At 40.9% G+C, this 16,655-nt stretch overlaps 1 protein-coding gene across 1 annotated transcript; it reads right to left on the bottom strand.

Moving 5' to 3' along the window:
* Window positions 1-12,329: 12,329 nt before the first annotated feature.
* On the bottom strand, window positions 12,330-16,190 carry LOC144805511 (uncharacterized). The gene is made up of 3 exons (XM_078672051.1): window positions 16,117-16,190; window positions 15,436-15,489; window positions 12,330-14,911 (listed from the first exon to the last, which is right to left on the bottom strand). Exon 3 carries the CDS (start codon window positions 13,771-13,773, stop codon window positions 12,688-12,690), a length of 1,086 nt encoding a protein of 361 aa, XP_078528177.1. The 5' UTR covers window positions 13,774-14,911; window positions 15,436-15,489; window positions 16,117-16,190; the 3' UTR covers window positions 12,330-12,687.
* Between the last annotated feature and the right edge of the window lie 465 nt (window positions 16,191-16,655).

Raw genomic sequence — 16,655 nt, forward strand, 5'->3', positions numbered from 1 at the left:
TCACTGCTGGGTTCGGAACAATAGGACAGCAGGGAACAATGATTTTGTTTACCTTTCTCAGGTCCTGCACTACCCTGTACTTGCCACTAAGTTTCTTGATTCCAATTATGGGGGAGTTACCTGGACTACTCAATACTTCTTGTATGATGTTGGCTTCTAGCAATCTTTTTATTTCAATGGCAACTCCTGCTCTCACTTCTGCACTCATTTTGTAAGGCTTGGTATTGGGGTAAACTGCATTTTCTTTCATGGCTATTTTTATAGGGTCTACATTTGCCATCAGGCCTACATCCTTTCCAGTAAAGTCCCATACTTCTGGTTTCACTTTCTTTTGGAGTTCTTCAGGTAAGTCTTGTATAGTCAGTTGTTTAATTTCTGAGTCAGGTTTGATTAACATTAATTTGTATATTCCATCTTCGTCTGGGGTTTGTATTTCGACGCCCTTTGGTGTGCAAAAGATGGTACAGTTCATTTTACACAACAAATCACGTCCCAGCAAGTTTACTGGACTGGTGTCACAAACTACAAATCTATGCATTTCTTTGAAGTTCCCTATTGTAATCTCCATGGGCTCAGTAACTGGGGTACTAATCAATTGATTAGATATACCCACTACTTGGATTGCTTCTCCCGAGAGGGGTAGGTATGGAACGTCTGCTGTTCTCACAGTAGAACGAGTAGCACCAGTGTCCAACAGAAAGGTGACATCATTGCCTTCAACCTTTCCTTCAATGTATGGCCCTGACTGGTCTACCGGCAAGGAGGCGCCAAGTACGCACTCCTCGTCCTCCCCTCTCAGGCCCCGTCAGTATTGATCGTCACAGAGAAAAGTATCATTCAACAGAAATTGCGAAGTTGCTGCATTTCTATCCTCATTTCCTCCCCAGATTTCTATATCATCACCCTGCGGTGTTTTCCCTTTATAATTTGGTTTAGGAGCACGAGGCAACTGACTCGCCTTTACCTGTTGCTGGGTCTTTCTTGGTCTTTCATTCTGCGTCTGTGGATTTAAATCAGTGTTTTGGAGGTTACCATTCTGTAAATATGGACACTCGTCTCTCCAGTGCCCGATTTCTCCGCACTGGTGACAGGGAAATTTCTTTTTAGCTTCTTCTCGACTCATTTTCACTCTGGGCTTCCCTCCACCCCCAGAACCTTGATTTTGGGAATTCTTATTCATTTTACCTAATTGCTTTTCCTGCTGTTCCGCTAGTTTTACTTGTGCCCACATAACCTTTTCCTTCAGAGCCTTTCGCTTATCTGCCATCTCGTCTTCGCAATACTTTGCGTATCGCAAGACTTCATCTATTTTCTTAGACTGCCAACAGATTTTATTGTCTTTGATCCACTGACAAATTTCGGGTCTTAAACCGTTTACAAACCTGTAAATGAAGTGGGTCATATCCTTCATCTCGATGTTATCTATACCACTGCACGTTTTAAATACCTGTAACAGTCTTTCATAGAAGGAGTGCACAGTCTCATCCCTTTCCTGCGTGGTTCTATCTATCTTGGTCCAATCAGTTTCCTTTGCAGGCACCTTTTTCTTTAGGTGTAACATGACCTGGTCGTATTTTCTTATCACCTCATCAGAGGGAGCTCCTGAAACTGGGTCCCTCGTGTATTCTTTATTAGGCCAATCAACAGCAATTTTGCATTCGGTCCATAAATCCACAGGAACCACTATGTCGAAAAACCCATCCAGGTCTTTCCATAGGCATTTTTGCACCTTTACGAACCTTTCCACCTGCCTGTACCATTCCACAGGCTTTTCTCGCAATTTTGGAAAGTCATTGGTAAAGGACACAATATCCTGTCTGGACCATGGAACGTGCACTTTTTTTCCACCTGGCACTTCGCGCATAGGATATAACTGCTCTGGCTTGTCAGCTTCTTTTAGAACAAACTCAGAAGACGTCTGTTTGGATCTAACCTCATCCTTTTTCTTTGCCCACCTGGCTTTCTACTTTTCTAAGTCTCCCCATTTTTGCAACACATTCAGCAATTCTTTGATCTGTGCCTTTCTCCCTGACACATTCATATTCTCTAGATCCTTGTCCGTGAATCCTGCTCTATAGGGTTTTTGCAAGGGCTTTGATTTTCCAATATCTATTCCCATACTAGCTGCAGTATCTGTTAATTTCTCATGGAACACTCTGGTATCACGGGTAAGTCTCTTACAGATAAACAGAAGCTCTTCCTCGGAATAGGTATTTAATCTGTCTAACCCCACGTTTCCTGCCATCAATTCTTCTATTTCTATTCTCAGCTTGTAGATGTCTAAGGGTTTTGACTGAGGAGTTTGTCTCTCTAATTCTCGACTCCATCTCTCAATTTCTTCAGGAGTCACTAATGTGACACTCTTGGTACCTGAAGTCGATTCCATTTGAATCTCTCTCGTATTGAAAGGATTATGTCTCTTTGGCAAGCTATTTCTTGCATCTCTGATCGGCAAATCCATTAACGAAACCTCAGATTCACATTCACTCGTCTGATCGTCCACAATTAAAGGCTCTTTTCTTGGCTGTACCACAGTTGGGGTAATGATCGGAGTCTTTGGACTTCCCGGATTGTTCCCATACAAGGGAACCACGGTTCCAATAGTTACTGGGATTGTCAAAGCTACGGGGCTTGTATTTAACTGGGAGAGTTTCTGAATTATTTCGGTTCTTTGTTTGGCTAGGGCTTCTCGCTCTTTTTCCTGCAGTAGTCTATCCAGGCTTATTTCAGGTACTATTTGCGGAGTCAATGTTGGGGCAATTGGATGCGTCATACTAGGCCCTTCACCATAATTAGGTTTCGGAAACAAGCTTCCTGTATTTAAAGGCCTCGTTTCTTCCTCATACAGAGGTCTCGGACCAAAATTCCTTTCACCTGAATATCTTGATTCTCCACTAAATGGTGGTCTTAGACAAGAGTCTCTGGCACCTAGGGATCCTAGACCCTCGTTATAGGAAGGTATCGGACAGCTATCTCTTGCATTTACGGATCTATTCCCTACCTCACATGGGGGTCTTTGAGAAGCATCCCCTGCACTAGAAGATCTGGGTCCTTCATTATAAGGAGGCGGATTCTTCATGAACAAGTCCTCCAAATAATCATCATCTGATTCCCCACTAGTTACCCAGTGTTTTGTCTTTTCTGCCTTTTTCTCTCCCACAGATTCGCCCATTGACATCATAGGATATAGTCCCTCGACTATCATATTCTGTCACCATTCTTTCATTCTTTTCTCTCGGGTTTCAGGTTTTACTTTAGGATACCATTTTGTTAACCCTTTATCCATTCGGGGCTTGTCCCTTTCAAAAGCTTCGATTTCCCATTCCTCTAATGCTTCGTACTGCGTCAATCTAGGTCTGGGATGCAAATCATTCATCCGGGTTCTCAAATTAAATAAAATCCTGCCATTAAAGGTACCTTCTAATGGGAAAGCCAAAACCCCATCATCTTTTGTGTATTCCACCCAATTTTCCAACCATACACAATGATGGTACCCTTTATCAAACATCATGAAAGAGGCGGGAGTATTAGGTGGGGGAAAGACAACACCTTCTCTGGTTTTAATTGGCTTATCCTTTTTGAAATAGTTCCTCACTTTGTCTGCCAGGGTCATTTTTCTCTTGTTTCCGTACATAATGTCGTATCTACGACCTTTCCACTTCTCTTTTCCAAACCCTAAATACTTTGGATCAGGTCTAGTCTCCGGGTTAGTTATATGCCACATATACTTGTCCGCAAGCTATTTTGTTTACAAAATCACTTCCAATCCAAGTCCGTCTTTTACTTTCGTGCGACCAATGAAATGCACGGTTTCAAATAATCCCGACCAATGGGTGCGCGGCCTTTTCGCGAGACGAGTTCTCACGCTTCGGCACTCACCCCTTCTTTACAATTTCAGCTCCGCTACACACCCGCTGTTTCGACCAATACCAGCGCGGTACGGAGTGACGTCAGAGCAGCTCCGCAACTGACTCCCTTCTTCACAAGGTAACGGAAACTTGATTTCTCTTTTAAAGTGCAAGTGCTTTTAGTTATTTAACAACGAAAACACATTCGCCACTGTACTCGAGTGTCTAGAAAGGAAAGATTACGTTATACTGCAAGTAAACCTCTTCTGTCTACTTTTCATACACTACGGATAGATCTCTTCCGCCTATCCTTCACTCAAGCATTAGGGAACCTGCTACTTCTTTGACTCATCCACTTCTTTTCGGGATATATACTAAGTCTAAAGTTTCACCAGCGAACCCCTTTGCTAGCACCCAAGCTCCGATGAACCTGCTACTCCTCCCGTGTGACCCTTACTAGGTTATGCCACAATAGAAGTTTTGCGAGCGAACTCTTTGCTATCATTTATTCAAACATATATTCAGAAAACCCTAATTAGTGCTTCCAGTTCTGCCTAACCTGCACCAATTTTCCTAGAGTAAGTGACCTCACTACGGCGTGGATTCTCTTCACCACCCGCTATTCAATTTCCCAGGGATTCCAGACAAACACCAAACAAATTACTAAACGAGTGGGTTAATACATTTATCAATACAATAGTAAGAAAAACAATTTAAAACATTTCATAATTTTCAAAGCAAAAACCTTTCACGTGATCGATCAATTTATTATCAACAATATATTTATACTTTTAGCAGCAAAATTTTTATAGCAGCATCCGTCCTACCTAGCTACCTTAACTAGTCCTACCTAACTTTAACTAGTCCCTAACCATAGCTCTGCTACCAGAAAATTACTGATAGAGCGCGCAGGTCACCCGGCCAATAATTTCACCATACACGTACCGGGCCCATATACTTTTCAATTTATCATATACATTAATCGGGTGACCTTACACTCTACTACCAGTAACCCTGGTTCCTTTCCTATTTATTTCTACTGTACCCGACTTACCAATCCACCATCAGGGTACCTAATGACCACAATGGATCAGGGAGCTAGCTGTAAAAAGAAGGCAGGCAACACAATACCAACTTTATATTCTTCGTTTTTCATAAAATGACCACAAACTACTGGAAGTTTTAAAGGTTTTATCTAGAATTCAGATTCGGAAAGCATACAGTTTACAACCAAAAGGCAATCAATAATCAAGATAACGAACAGCACATAACCATAGAGAAAGTAAATCAGGGTAACCATTTATGAGTCTAAAGGAAGATAAGAACAAATAAAATATGCTAAGCAGATTTCAGGAATGGAACTTATGACTAGAATTTCACTACTGGGAAATACTTAAAAGGTTGGGTGAGAATTTAGAGATCCTATACATCTATAGGAAGGGTAAAAATTGGAACACGCTATAGTTCTAGACACCTTACTTCAATCAACTTAGAAAGGGAAAATTATAAATCACATCTATATTTCATAAACGGTATAAAGAGTTGTGCTTAAAGGAAGGGTAACATAGGAACATACTAGAAAACAGCAATAACGTATGAGCTTTCATTCAGTAGCTTTGCGAAAGTATGGAAAATCAATTACGCTCAAAGGTATGTCTTTATTAAAGCAAAAGACAGAAATATAGAAGGTGCAGTATAGAGTTTCAGCACTATATATTTACCTAGAATGGTGTGAAGACCAACCCTGGCCACGGGTCAGTTAAGGACAGGAAATACCCCAAGGAAGGACAGTCATCAATGGGACAGCAGGTGCAGAATGGACACCCCAGGACAGGACAGGAAAACCAGATTAGGATCAGGACAGGACCACCAAGGAACGACCAGCACCCGCAGTTTGGAAGCAACTCCTGCGCTCCACCCTCTCTGCAGCTATCGGCCAGAACCCCGATTGGGTTAGCGAACTCCCCAGCAAAGTGCTCCGCCAGCACTTAAGGTTTAGTAAAACCTCTTGAGTCTATGGTATATTTCGGACAGAGTGCTCCGCAGCCCTCTGTATCAGTCACCTATTGAGTGCGTTGGGTCAGTGACAGGTCAGCTATTCGGACAAGTCGGACAATTTCTCTAGCTAAACCTAGGCTAGTTCTACTGTTTTCGGGTCAGTGTACCACCCCCCAAATGTTGCAAGTGTCAGAATCCCCAATTTCGATTGGTCCCCAAGTAGGATAGGTCAACACACCAATCACTTTTGACTTCTACAAGTCTACATTTGCATTTTCTGGGACCGCCTAGCAAATTTGGGGTTCCCATGAGATATTCTACAGAATACAATGAAAGAAATACATTTGTATCAATTGCAGTACAGTTCGACATCTTCGGCTGGGTGAAGGTGCATCTTCCCAGGCACGTCTTGGCTGCCACCTCTGGTTGGCAGTCGTTCAATGTCACCGGCCGAAGTCTGTCATGCGCAGTAGTGTACTTCAATATGGATTCCCGAGCATCCCATCAACCCTCAATACCGTGGTACATGAAAAGTAAGCGAAAACAAATTAAAACATAGAAATAAATGAATTCACTGTATACCATGAATAGCTTACTCTATACCCCTTTACTTAAAATATACTATTGCTTGAGAGTTTTAATGCAAACAGACAATAACATAAAACATTTGCGCAAGCTTCTCCATGTTAGGACACATACAGCCATTTTAAAAGCAAGTGCGCAAGCGCAAAGTTTCCCACCAGAACTGCAAGTACGTCACGTCAAGTGAGTGTGACTAACGCATGCGCAGAAAGAAACCCCGCCAAGCAGCGGCCATTTTAGATACAAACGTTATTGAGTTAGTAAACACATAGACAAGCGTCACTAGGACACCCAAATGTCAGAATAAAGGGAAATTAGTAAGACAAACAGGTTGAATTACATGGTTATTTGAGGTTCATGAATTCAAGCAAGTCGCGTAATATGCGAATCCTTGCTCCATCACATGCACTGCTCAAATACTTGGGCTTTTGTAAATTCGGTGCATAGTTTTCAAGGGGAGGGGTGTTAGATCTGTCATCTTATTGTTTTAAGCATCCTTTGCCCCCTACGCCAATTCTTCAGGCAGTTCAATACTTTAGTGATGAAGTTACACACAAAATGTTATGGTGCTGTTGACTTGCATCGAGGCACATGTCTTTCTGTCTGCATTAAAAAGGCTTGGAATGTGTCCATATATGCTTCCTGAGGCAAGCATATATTCCTGAATCAGACTCCATGACCCAGTGTGTAGTAAGTGCATAGCTCTTCAATCATTGATGGCACCGCCCCCAGGGTAGTGCACTGCATGGTTAAACACTTATAAGGTCCCGAAGGCGAGACCTAATGGCTATATCAATGCTTGTTATCTTCTGTGATGTTACCATACAACCTTGTGAGCACTAAGTTCAGGAATTTTAAAATAACTATTTTAAAATAAATGTCACAATTCATACCCTGTTCTGATGATCTTTGGAAGTGTCCCTGAATTAGGGGATTGTTAATAACCCAGAGAGTGTGAGTCCGACACTTTCAGGAATGCTCAGTGGGTTGTGCGGGCTAGATTTAACCTTAACTCAGTGATGGTGCACTATACTAATTCCTTCAACCTGTGGGTTAGAAAACTAAACTCTGTAGACCTGGCTGCTAGATCCCACCATCTGCAGCATGGTCTATACTTCTGCATGGGGTGAGATCAGATTAGACACAATTTGAGCCCCCCACTTATGGTGCCACTATCCCTGTTGTGCTCTTTACTTCACTATAGGGTGAGGTTCAAACTAAACACAGCTTGGAAGCCCCTGCCCATAAGGTTGCCCTTCCCTTCTTGAGTCCTTAATTCCTGTTCGGGATGAGGATTAGACTACACAACTTGTGAGCCCTGGCCCGAAAGTTTGCATTTCCCTTCTTTTGTCCTTAATTCCTGTTCTACCTGAGGATAAGACTGGACACATCATTTGTCCCTTTAAGGTGACAATACTATTTATAGTTCCATTTACTCCTGCATCGGGCGAGGCACAGACTAGGTACAACTTGTTCTTCACCTTAAAGTGGCAATACACCTTGTGTGCCGTTGACACCTGTATGAAGCGAGGGTCAGACTAGACACGACTTGTGTCCCTCTTGAGGCGGTAATACTCTTGTTGAGCCATTTACTCCTATACAGGATGAGGCTCTGACTAAACACTCCATGTGCCCCCCAATACGGGACGGGCTTCACAACGGAACTCTCAGGCCAGAAGTCAGCCTGGTTTGCCGTGACGTGCTCCTGGAGTGGTGCAGAGAAGCGTCTTCAGCCTTGCCCTGTATCATACCTAGGCAAAGCTGTGACAGAGAACAGCTAAACACCGAGAGAAGGTATGCTTTGCCATCCATCTTATGAACCTCGATTTACAGGGTTTTTATGTGCTGCTTCTGCTAAGTTTAAGCACAGAGCTAGGAAATCACAAATGAACCAGTATGCAGAATATAGCTCCCCACCCCACATTGTAGGAGTATAAGTGCTACTCAAGTGTGAACATGTTTCAATATATATATACGTATGTCTTATTAACATACCATGACTATCACTGAAAGGCATCAGAGCTCTGTACATGGTCCAAGGCAAAGACAGTCAATGTGTGATTAGAGGGGCGATGGTTTCTAAGAGTGAGAGACGACTGTTAATGTGTCATGGTGTGATCATCTTTACCTAGGTGCATTTTCAGCTCTCTTCTAACACAATTTGCAGCTCTGACAATTTCATATATGTCTGAACTATTATCCCTATTATGACGCCTTCTGCCTGGAGAAGGCCCATCCTGGACCAGCATAAAGACAAAACATATGCCACCAAATCGAGGACAAAGGGATTATGACAAGGTCTAGGAACACTAACAACATATCCTATGTCAAACCTCACATGTTTAATTGATGGAACGCAAAGAGTGATAGAAAATGATGAACTGAGAAAAAAGTAACTGGAGAATTGCTGCAATTTAACGTAAATTGAAAACCAACCATGAACTACATAACCACTGGTGTGTCTTGTAAGCCTATTATTTCTCAATGTAGCCCTTGTTTGTGATTACCTTACAGTGCTCACATTATCAGCATATTCCACCTAAGACTGTAACCTTTCCAGCTCAATGGTCTGCTTCCTCGAATCAGCCTGCTTTCCTGTTCCCATACTTTTGTCAGAAAAGGTAAATGTGTCTTTCACTCAAGTGTCCTTAGCTCGCTTTAGGTAACGTGGCTTGAGCAATAAGGCCACGCTCGAAGGTAGAGCAAAACAGTGGAAGTCACAAATTTCAATACAATGTAGTAAAAAGAGACAAAGAAATTCAACATTCAAACCAAGTTTAGATAAGCAGGAGTATTTAATAATTACTCAGGAGTAAAATCAAAACCAGGTCAGTGTTTTAAGGATTATTGATTAGCAAAAACAGCTGTCCCAAAGAAAATAAAGGACACAGTTAGTTCTGTCTACAAAACCACAAAAAAAGACCATTAAGAACAAAAGCAGATCCATTGACTCAATGATGAAGCCACATACAAAATAGTAGTTGTCCTCATTAGCCATGCTCAAGGTGGCACCAGTAAGTCCAGTTTCTGGTGATGATTAACACTGGAATTTGATACAAGGTTTTGGGCTCAATCAGTCCCAGAAAGCTGACGAGATGCACAGAAGTGGCTTGAAGTTCAAAATGAACACAAAGTAGAGTTGGGTCATCAAGTTGAACCTCAATTTACGGCCATCAAAATGTGTGAAACTTCAGGCAGTTACAACAGCTGGAGGGTCTTCAGAGCTCCGGGTTATGGAGATGGTTCAAGGTTGATGATCCCAGCGAAGGTACGGAACGTGGTGTGAGAACAAGCAGCGTACTGGAGCTCACGCTGACGGTTCAAACATGAAACTTGCATTCGTCAAGTTACATCACAGCAGGTTCAAAGGTCAATCAACGATTCAAACCCATATCTCAGTTATCCACGTGTAAAGGTAGAATACCAATAAAGGAAGAAAAAGGTGCAGGGATCTCAGATTTTGGGCTCTCTGTGCTTACATTGTAGCCGTACAGCGAGGGTAAAAACTGTTCATCGTATAAAAATGTACATGAAGAATAAGAGCCCCTCAGAACCAGTTAAGAGCAGATGAGATTTCAGCACCAATGTGACGGTAAACACAACATCAGGAAAAAGGAAGAGGAAAAGGGTACATATCAAATCAAATCATGATAACATGGTTAACAAAATGGAGAAAGTACCTGGTGCTACTACTACAGTATCAAATAGCTGCTACAAGAGTCCCCCAGGAGGCCGAGTGAAGTAACAAGTCCAGGAAAATTACTTCAAGATATTCGTTGCTGCTCCTCAGCCAAACAAACACATCAGACGAGTGCTCTGTTGTTTGCGCAGGATCATCCCATTCACTCTAATAACAGCCCAAGTGCTGCGTCCACTTTAGCATTACCACAAAAATAAAACTCTCAGGTTGAGTTGGACGCCTCGAGGGCTATTCACAAAGGTACCTTACACTTGTGAGTAATCTATACATGCAAGGATGCCCTTAGAGTAACTTTGCTACTTTTAGCTATTTGCTATTACGAGTATAAAGTTACTCAAAAGGGTGAACTTGCACATCTGTGCATGCTTTAACAGAGGTGGAGTAAAATTTACAAATGTAACTTACTTCATCCAAAGTGGAGCAATAGAAAGGGCAGCACCACACATGGCCTACCACTGGTAATGCAACACCCTCCCTTAGAAAATAATGGAGGGAGAGACTTAAAAATCGAACCCATTAGAAAATAAAGATAAAATAATGTATTTCGTCTTTTAAAACTACATATACCTTCAAAAGAATGTTATAAAATGACATATGCTTTAAAATTCATTAGTTTTTGATAACATATGTTAATCTTTTAATTTTTACCAAGTTGGTATTTTTAAACAGATCTTTAAAAAACCTTTGTTTACATTTAAAATAAATTAAATATCTAATTAAAATACAAGTAGCATTTCTTACGTTGTTCTATATTTAAAGTGTATAAAATTTGCATTTGTATTTAACATAAAAATATTAAATTTTTTACAAGTGTAATGAACAATTGAAATATTCTTTATATTTTTTACACAGGGAAAACTCCACCCAAGCTGAAAATATAGAAGATTATAATTGTTTTAAGGTTCAATTAAAGGTGTCCCACCTAAATTAACATTTATATTATGTATTAATAATTTTTAAATGTGATGTAGGGCATTCATTATAGGAAATGTAATTATACGTTTCTAAAAACTAATGTTTTATTAGTGTTTCAATCAAACAGATGTTATTAAAACATTATAAAATAATGAATTTTGTAAACTTTTTAGATATTTTTTGCCATTGAATAATATTTATTTAGATTTTTAACTAGTTTGAAATATTTAATTTAACATGATTTCCTATGGGGTTTTAAGTCATGTCCGTAGCTCCATTATTATTTATGGGAGTGTGTTGCAGTTCCAGTGGATGGCCGTTTGTGCTGTTGCCCTTACTCCGGCTCTGAGCTGGAGTACATTTAGAATTGTTTTAGGTACATTATGGCTGTAGTGACTTTAGAGCTGTGGTTTTTAAATAGCAATGGGTTTACTCCTTTGTGGGTGAATGCTTGTGATTCCCTAAATTCCTCCTTACTTCTTCCTTAGCACCTCCCCTTTATTCATAAGTAGTTCACATTTTACACCCACTCCCCTCTGTCCCTCTCACATTTACTACACACAAGTATACATGCTCAGAAACTAAGCAGTCGAGGCAGACAAATCCACAAAGAAAAAGATAGGAGAGGCAGAACGACTGCACGTAGTTTGTGAATCGCATTTTCTTCTATTTTAGTCGTCCTATAGTAGTTGATGATTAGGCCTGAGTGTGTGTATCTGATGTGATTGTAAAGCTTGTGAAACTGTCCTCAGCAGATGGGAAGCAGGTTCCATTTGTAGCAAAAAGAACATGGAAAGAGGCCGCTACAGTGGATCTTTGTAATACGAGGCTGTGTCCTTTTGGAACAGAAGTCATTAGGACTATTTAGGGTGGGGCCAAGAGTGGTTTGCATATGGCTGCCCTTGTCTGTAGTTACACAAAGACTAGAGAATGATGTGGTGGGATGTTGCTGAGATTAACTACTAGTCCATCCATCACCTTTAGTTTTTCTCAATGATCAGCCCTAAGTGGCACAGACATGAACAGGCGTTGGTTCCATAGAGACCTACGACAAAGGGACTCCTGCTGCAACTCCCTGGTGAGGCTCATTACATCTGGAAACAGTTTGAGGTTACATGCATTCCTGAATCTAGCAGCGTGGCCTCAAATTTCAGGATCAAATGGCCTTTGTGGGTCAGTCATTGCTTATAAACACTCAGGGAGCAAAACACACTGAATGGAATGAGGCCACAAATAGTTACTAAGGAATTAAGTTATTACAAGCATTCCCATCCCTCGCTGTGTGCTTTTCTTTTCGGTTTGTTAGGCAATCAATGGAGCGGTGACTTTGTGGCTGTTTCATCTGAAGGTTTTGTGATTCTGAGACCTCCCCCCCAGGGTTTACAGTGAGCACCTTTCATTCTCCCACATTGTATCTCTTATGTAGAAAGTTTACATTTACAACTGAAGTTTTTGTCAAATTGAGGGCACTGACAATTTTCTTTCTCGCTGTGGATTTTCTCATGTTGAATCAAATTGAATCTCCAGCAGACGCTTCCCAGGCATTTAGAACAATTACAAGGTTTTTTCCCGGTAAGTTCTTGCAGGTTGAGTGAGACCAGATTTCTGACTGATACTTTTACAGCATTCCGAGAGCTAATAAGGTTAGTGCCCAGTGTGAGTTATTTTATGTCTAGTGAGATTTATTTTCTGACTGAAGCTTTTCTGGCAATCTGAACACTGATACAGTTTATACCCAGTGTGAGTTCTCTCGTGTCGAGAGAGCTCAGATTTCTGAATAAAGCTTTTCCAGCATTCAGAGCACTGATAAGGTTTTAGTCCAGTGTGAGTATTCTCATGTCGAGAGAGCTCAGATTTCTGAATAAAACTTTTCCAGCATTCAGAGCATTGATAAGGTTTTTGCCCAGTGTGGGTTCTTTCATGTACAGTAAGGCTGGATTTCTGACTGAAGCCTTTCTGGCATTCAGAGCACTGATACGGTTTCTGCCCAGTGTGAGTTCTCTCATGTCGAGAGAGCTCAGATTTCTGAATAAAGCTTTTCCAGCATTCAGAGCACTGATAAGGTTTTAGTCCAGTGTGAGTATTCTCATGTCGAGAGAGCTCAGATTTCTGAATAAAACTTTTACAGCATTCAGAGCACTGATAAGGTTTTTGCCTAGTGTGGGTTTTCTCATGATAAATTAAACTGGATTTCAGACCGAATCGTTTATGGCATTCTATGCATTGATAAGGTTTTTGCCCAGTGTGAGTGCTCTCATGGTTAGTGAGACTTATTTTCTGACTGAAGCTTTTCTGGCATTCAGAGCACTGATACAGTTTGACCCCAGTATGGACTCTCTCGTGTACAGTTAAACTGAATTTCTGATGGAACCTTTTTGGGCATTCAGAACACTGATACGGTTTATGCCCAGTGTGGGTTCTTTCATGCACAGTAAGGTTGGATTTCCGACTGAAGCTTTTCCAGCATTCAGAGCACTGATAAGTTTTTTGTCCAGTATGAGTTCCCTGATGTCGAATCAGACTACGCCAATGACTGAAGCTTTTTTGGCACGTGGAGCACTGAAATGGTTTTTGACCAGTGTGGGTTTTTGCATGTTGCATGAGAGAGGATTTGTGACTGAAGCTTTTCTGGCATTCAGGGCACTGGTAGGGATTTTGTCCAGTGTGATTTCTCTTGTGTATAGTGAGGTGGGATTGAAAACTAAAGCTGCTTTCACATTCTTTGCTCATATTCAAGTTGTTTGTTTCTCTAATTTGGATCTGTTCCTAGATACATGCCATCTTAAGACTAAATCTGATTCCAGAGTCTGTACTTGTTTATGTTACACTAAACATTAACTTATAAAATGCACTGCAGATGATCTTCATAACATTTGTATTTAACTAATTATAGTTTTTACCTGGAGATCATGTTCCTACCTTTAAAGACACCTATCTAACTTCTCTTATAAACTTTCACTGAGGAGCCCCTTGTGTTTATTAAGATGCTCCTCGTGGATTCATTTTCTCCAAGTTATACCTGGTGATTTTGTGACTCCAGTTTATTACATTTGATTTAGGAGTTTTAAAAGCCCTGACGAGGTCTTTGAGGTGTAGTGTTTGCCTGTTAAGTGTATTTGTTCATACAAGTAATGACAGATGATTAGGGCATGCCAGGGTGGTTTTATGTATTATCAATCGCGCAGCACTGGCCCCTTTTAAGCTTTCTGTGCCAGTACATGCTTTTTACACTTTACACTCATCGGCTAAGGCATGTACATGATCGACTTTGAAGGTCTGGGAAACATGGAAACCACTCGGATCAACCCAAAAGACAGATTTGGTGGGAAAAATCTTCCTATATTGGAAATGATAATCCAGCGTCTTTTGCTGTAACGACATCTGAGAAAGAGCATTTACAATGACTTTCTTTTAAACAATGTTTTCTCTCCTCTGAATCATAGGAGATGGAAACAAAAGCTTGCGCTTGTAAACCAAGGATATTAGTCTTCTTGACAGTTCTGTCACATCACAACACGTATACTGATCTGTTGGGGAGGGTTTGGGTCTATAAAGCTTTTCTCATAAACCATCAAACAGAATTTACAACACTGAGTATTCCCAAGAGCACTGCGTGGGCATCAATTGTGCCCAATGTTCTCCTCAATCTCAGTTACTGACACTCAGTAAACATTTATGGTCAGTTTACTTTAGGGATTTGACAACTTTCACATTCACCAGTTTCTTCCGCTCCAAGTTCCTCACCATTCCAGGCACATGGAAAGGGTTTCTTCTCTAGAGCTCCAGAATGTTTTAACTTTCCTTGAAATAATCCTTTTCGTTGTGTTTCACTAAATTTAAAACTTTTTTCTGTTCATGCTTCAGTCACCTGTAGAAACGGAGTCAGAGATTGTAAATGAACACAAAGAAAAATATTTATGACCTTATACTTTGCACAAAGAAAGTATTGACAAAAACAAGATAGGAAATCAGTTTGAGCTGCATTTCTGATAGTGGTGAAACAGTGTAGACCGGGAGCTTAGGATCACTGGAAATCAAGGATGGGGGAGCAAACATAGTGCATATTTAAGAAAGAAACTCAAGTTGCACATATATTGCGCCACAGATTCTCAGAAGCAGCCAACACTATCAATGTAAACTCTCTGTGAACAGGCTGATATGAAAGTGAGATATTTGTAATTCTTTTAATGAATTATTAGATGTTACTTACTCCCCTACTCACTTAAATTATTCATCTATTCCTTTTCCAATGATCTAGGAAGGGACATTTTATTGACCAAAGGAATTGGCCTTGTTGCACTCAGTGCTTTAAATGGCACTGTAGACTGAAGCTGTGTCCCTTTAGCTCAGTGGAATTCACTATTTCAAATTGTGCGGATGATAAGGACTTACTTGGTGGCTCAGAACTCTTCACGCTCCTCCGACAGGACCCGGGCGCTGCAACACCTCAAAAAGAGAAAAAAACACAAAAACAGTAAAGGAAACTAAAAAGGGTCAAGAAAAGAAAAACACAAAATAGAGGAAAGAGAAAAAAAGCTATCTTCCACTTTGACCACATGTTCCAGCACAGGAAACTGTGTAGCAGATGCTTGTGAACCCATAAGTTACATCTACACACTGTGCCCCCAAGGTCAGCACCAGGTGTGGCTCCACCGGTTGCACCACCCTAAAGCAAGCCCTGTGTGCATGTGTCCACACATATGTACTGTGTCTTTTGCTTGTAATAGACAAGACAGAAAAGGGCAGGATGGGAGGACGCAAAGAGATGGAAGTCAGATCCAGAGATGAAAGATGCCGAAAGAACGGACAAAGGGAGGATAGTATAACGTGGTGTAGAGGAGGAGACAAATGTGACAATAGTTAAGGAACTGCTGGGAACAACTGACCTAAAAGGAACTGACCTTGCACTACAACCCAAACTGGTAATTATCAGAAGTTTGATAACAACAAGAATAGTGCACACAGGGAGTCAAATGTTGAAGTGAAGAGACAAAAACAAAACAGAGAACAAGAAAGGGAATAGAGAAAGAAGAAACAGGGGAAAAGGAAACTTAGAGTTATCAGAATCCTTACCTGGCAGTTATTTTATTTTGTGTTCCTCCAAGGGTGGCAGCCACGCTGCACTGCCTGGTCATCCCAGAATACCTTGAAAGGAAGGAAAGAAAAAGTTTTGTGTCGGACGGCAATCACACTTCAGCCCATCTTCCAAATAACCGTCCTGAACTTACAAAATAAAAGAATCTCTTGTTCTCTGGAGGCCATTGTGAAGCAACTATGGTTAATGAATAAGTACTTTTTTGGTTCACCAAGAACCATGGTCCCTTGCTGGAAATGGTCTCTGTGAATATAGAGTGCACCCACAGTCTCAGAGAACAAACCCTAACAACCCAGTCCACTTCATAACCACATCTTTCCATTTACAGATCATGAAACTTGTAAATCAAAAAAATCTGGTTAGCAAAGGTATGTTAATGTCCTTGTACATAATTCTGCCCACACTTCATAAATCTACCAGACTCTTAGATTTATAGAAACCATGCTCTCTGATTTCAAGCTCAAGCTGATGCAGAGTTCGAATGCTGAGCAATGTAAGCAACAAGGCATCAATGTGT

The sequence above is a fragment of the Lissotriton helveticus genome (assembly GCF_964261635.1).
Source record: "Lissotriton helveticus chromosome 1_1 unlocalized genomic scaffold, aLisHel1.1 SUPER_1_unloc_12, whole genome shotgun sequence".
NCBI classification, from domain to species: Eukaryota; Metazoa; Chordata; class Amphibia; order Caudata; family Salamandridae; genus Lissotriton; species Lissotriton helveticus.

Coding starts and splice junctions, on each gene's coding strand:
- LOC144805511 (XM_078672051.1), bottom strand. CDS start 13,773: ATGAGCAAAGAATGTGAAAGCAGCTTTAGTTTTCAATCCCACCTCACT.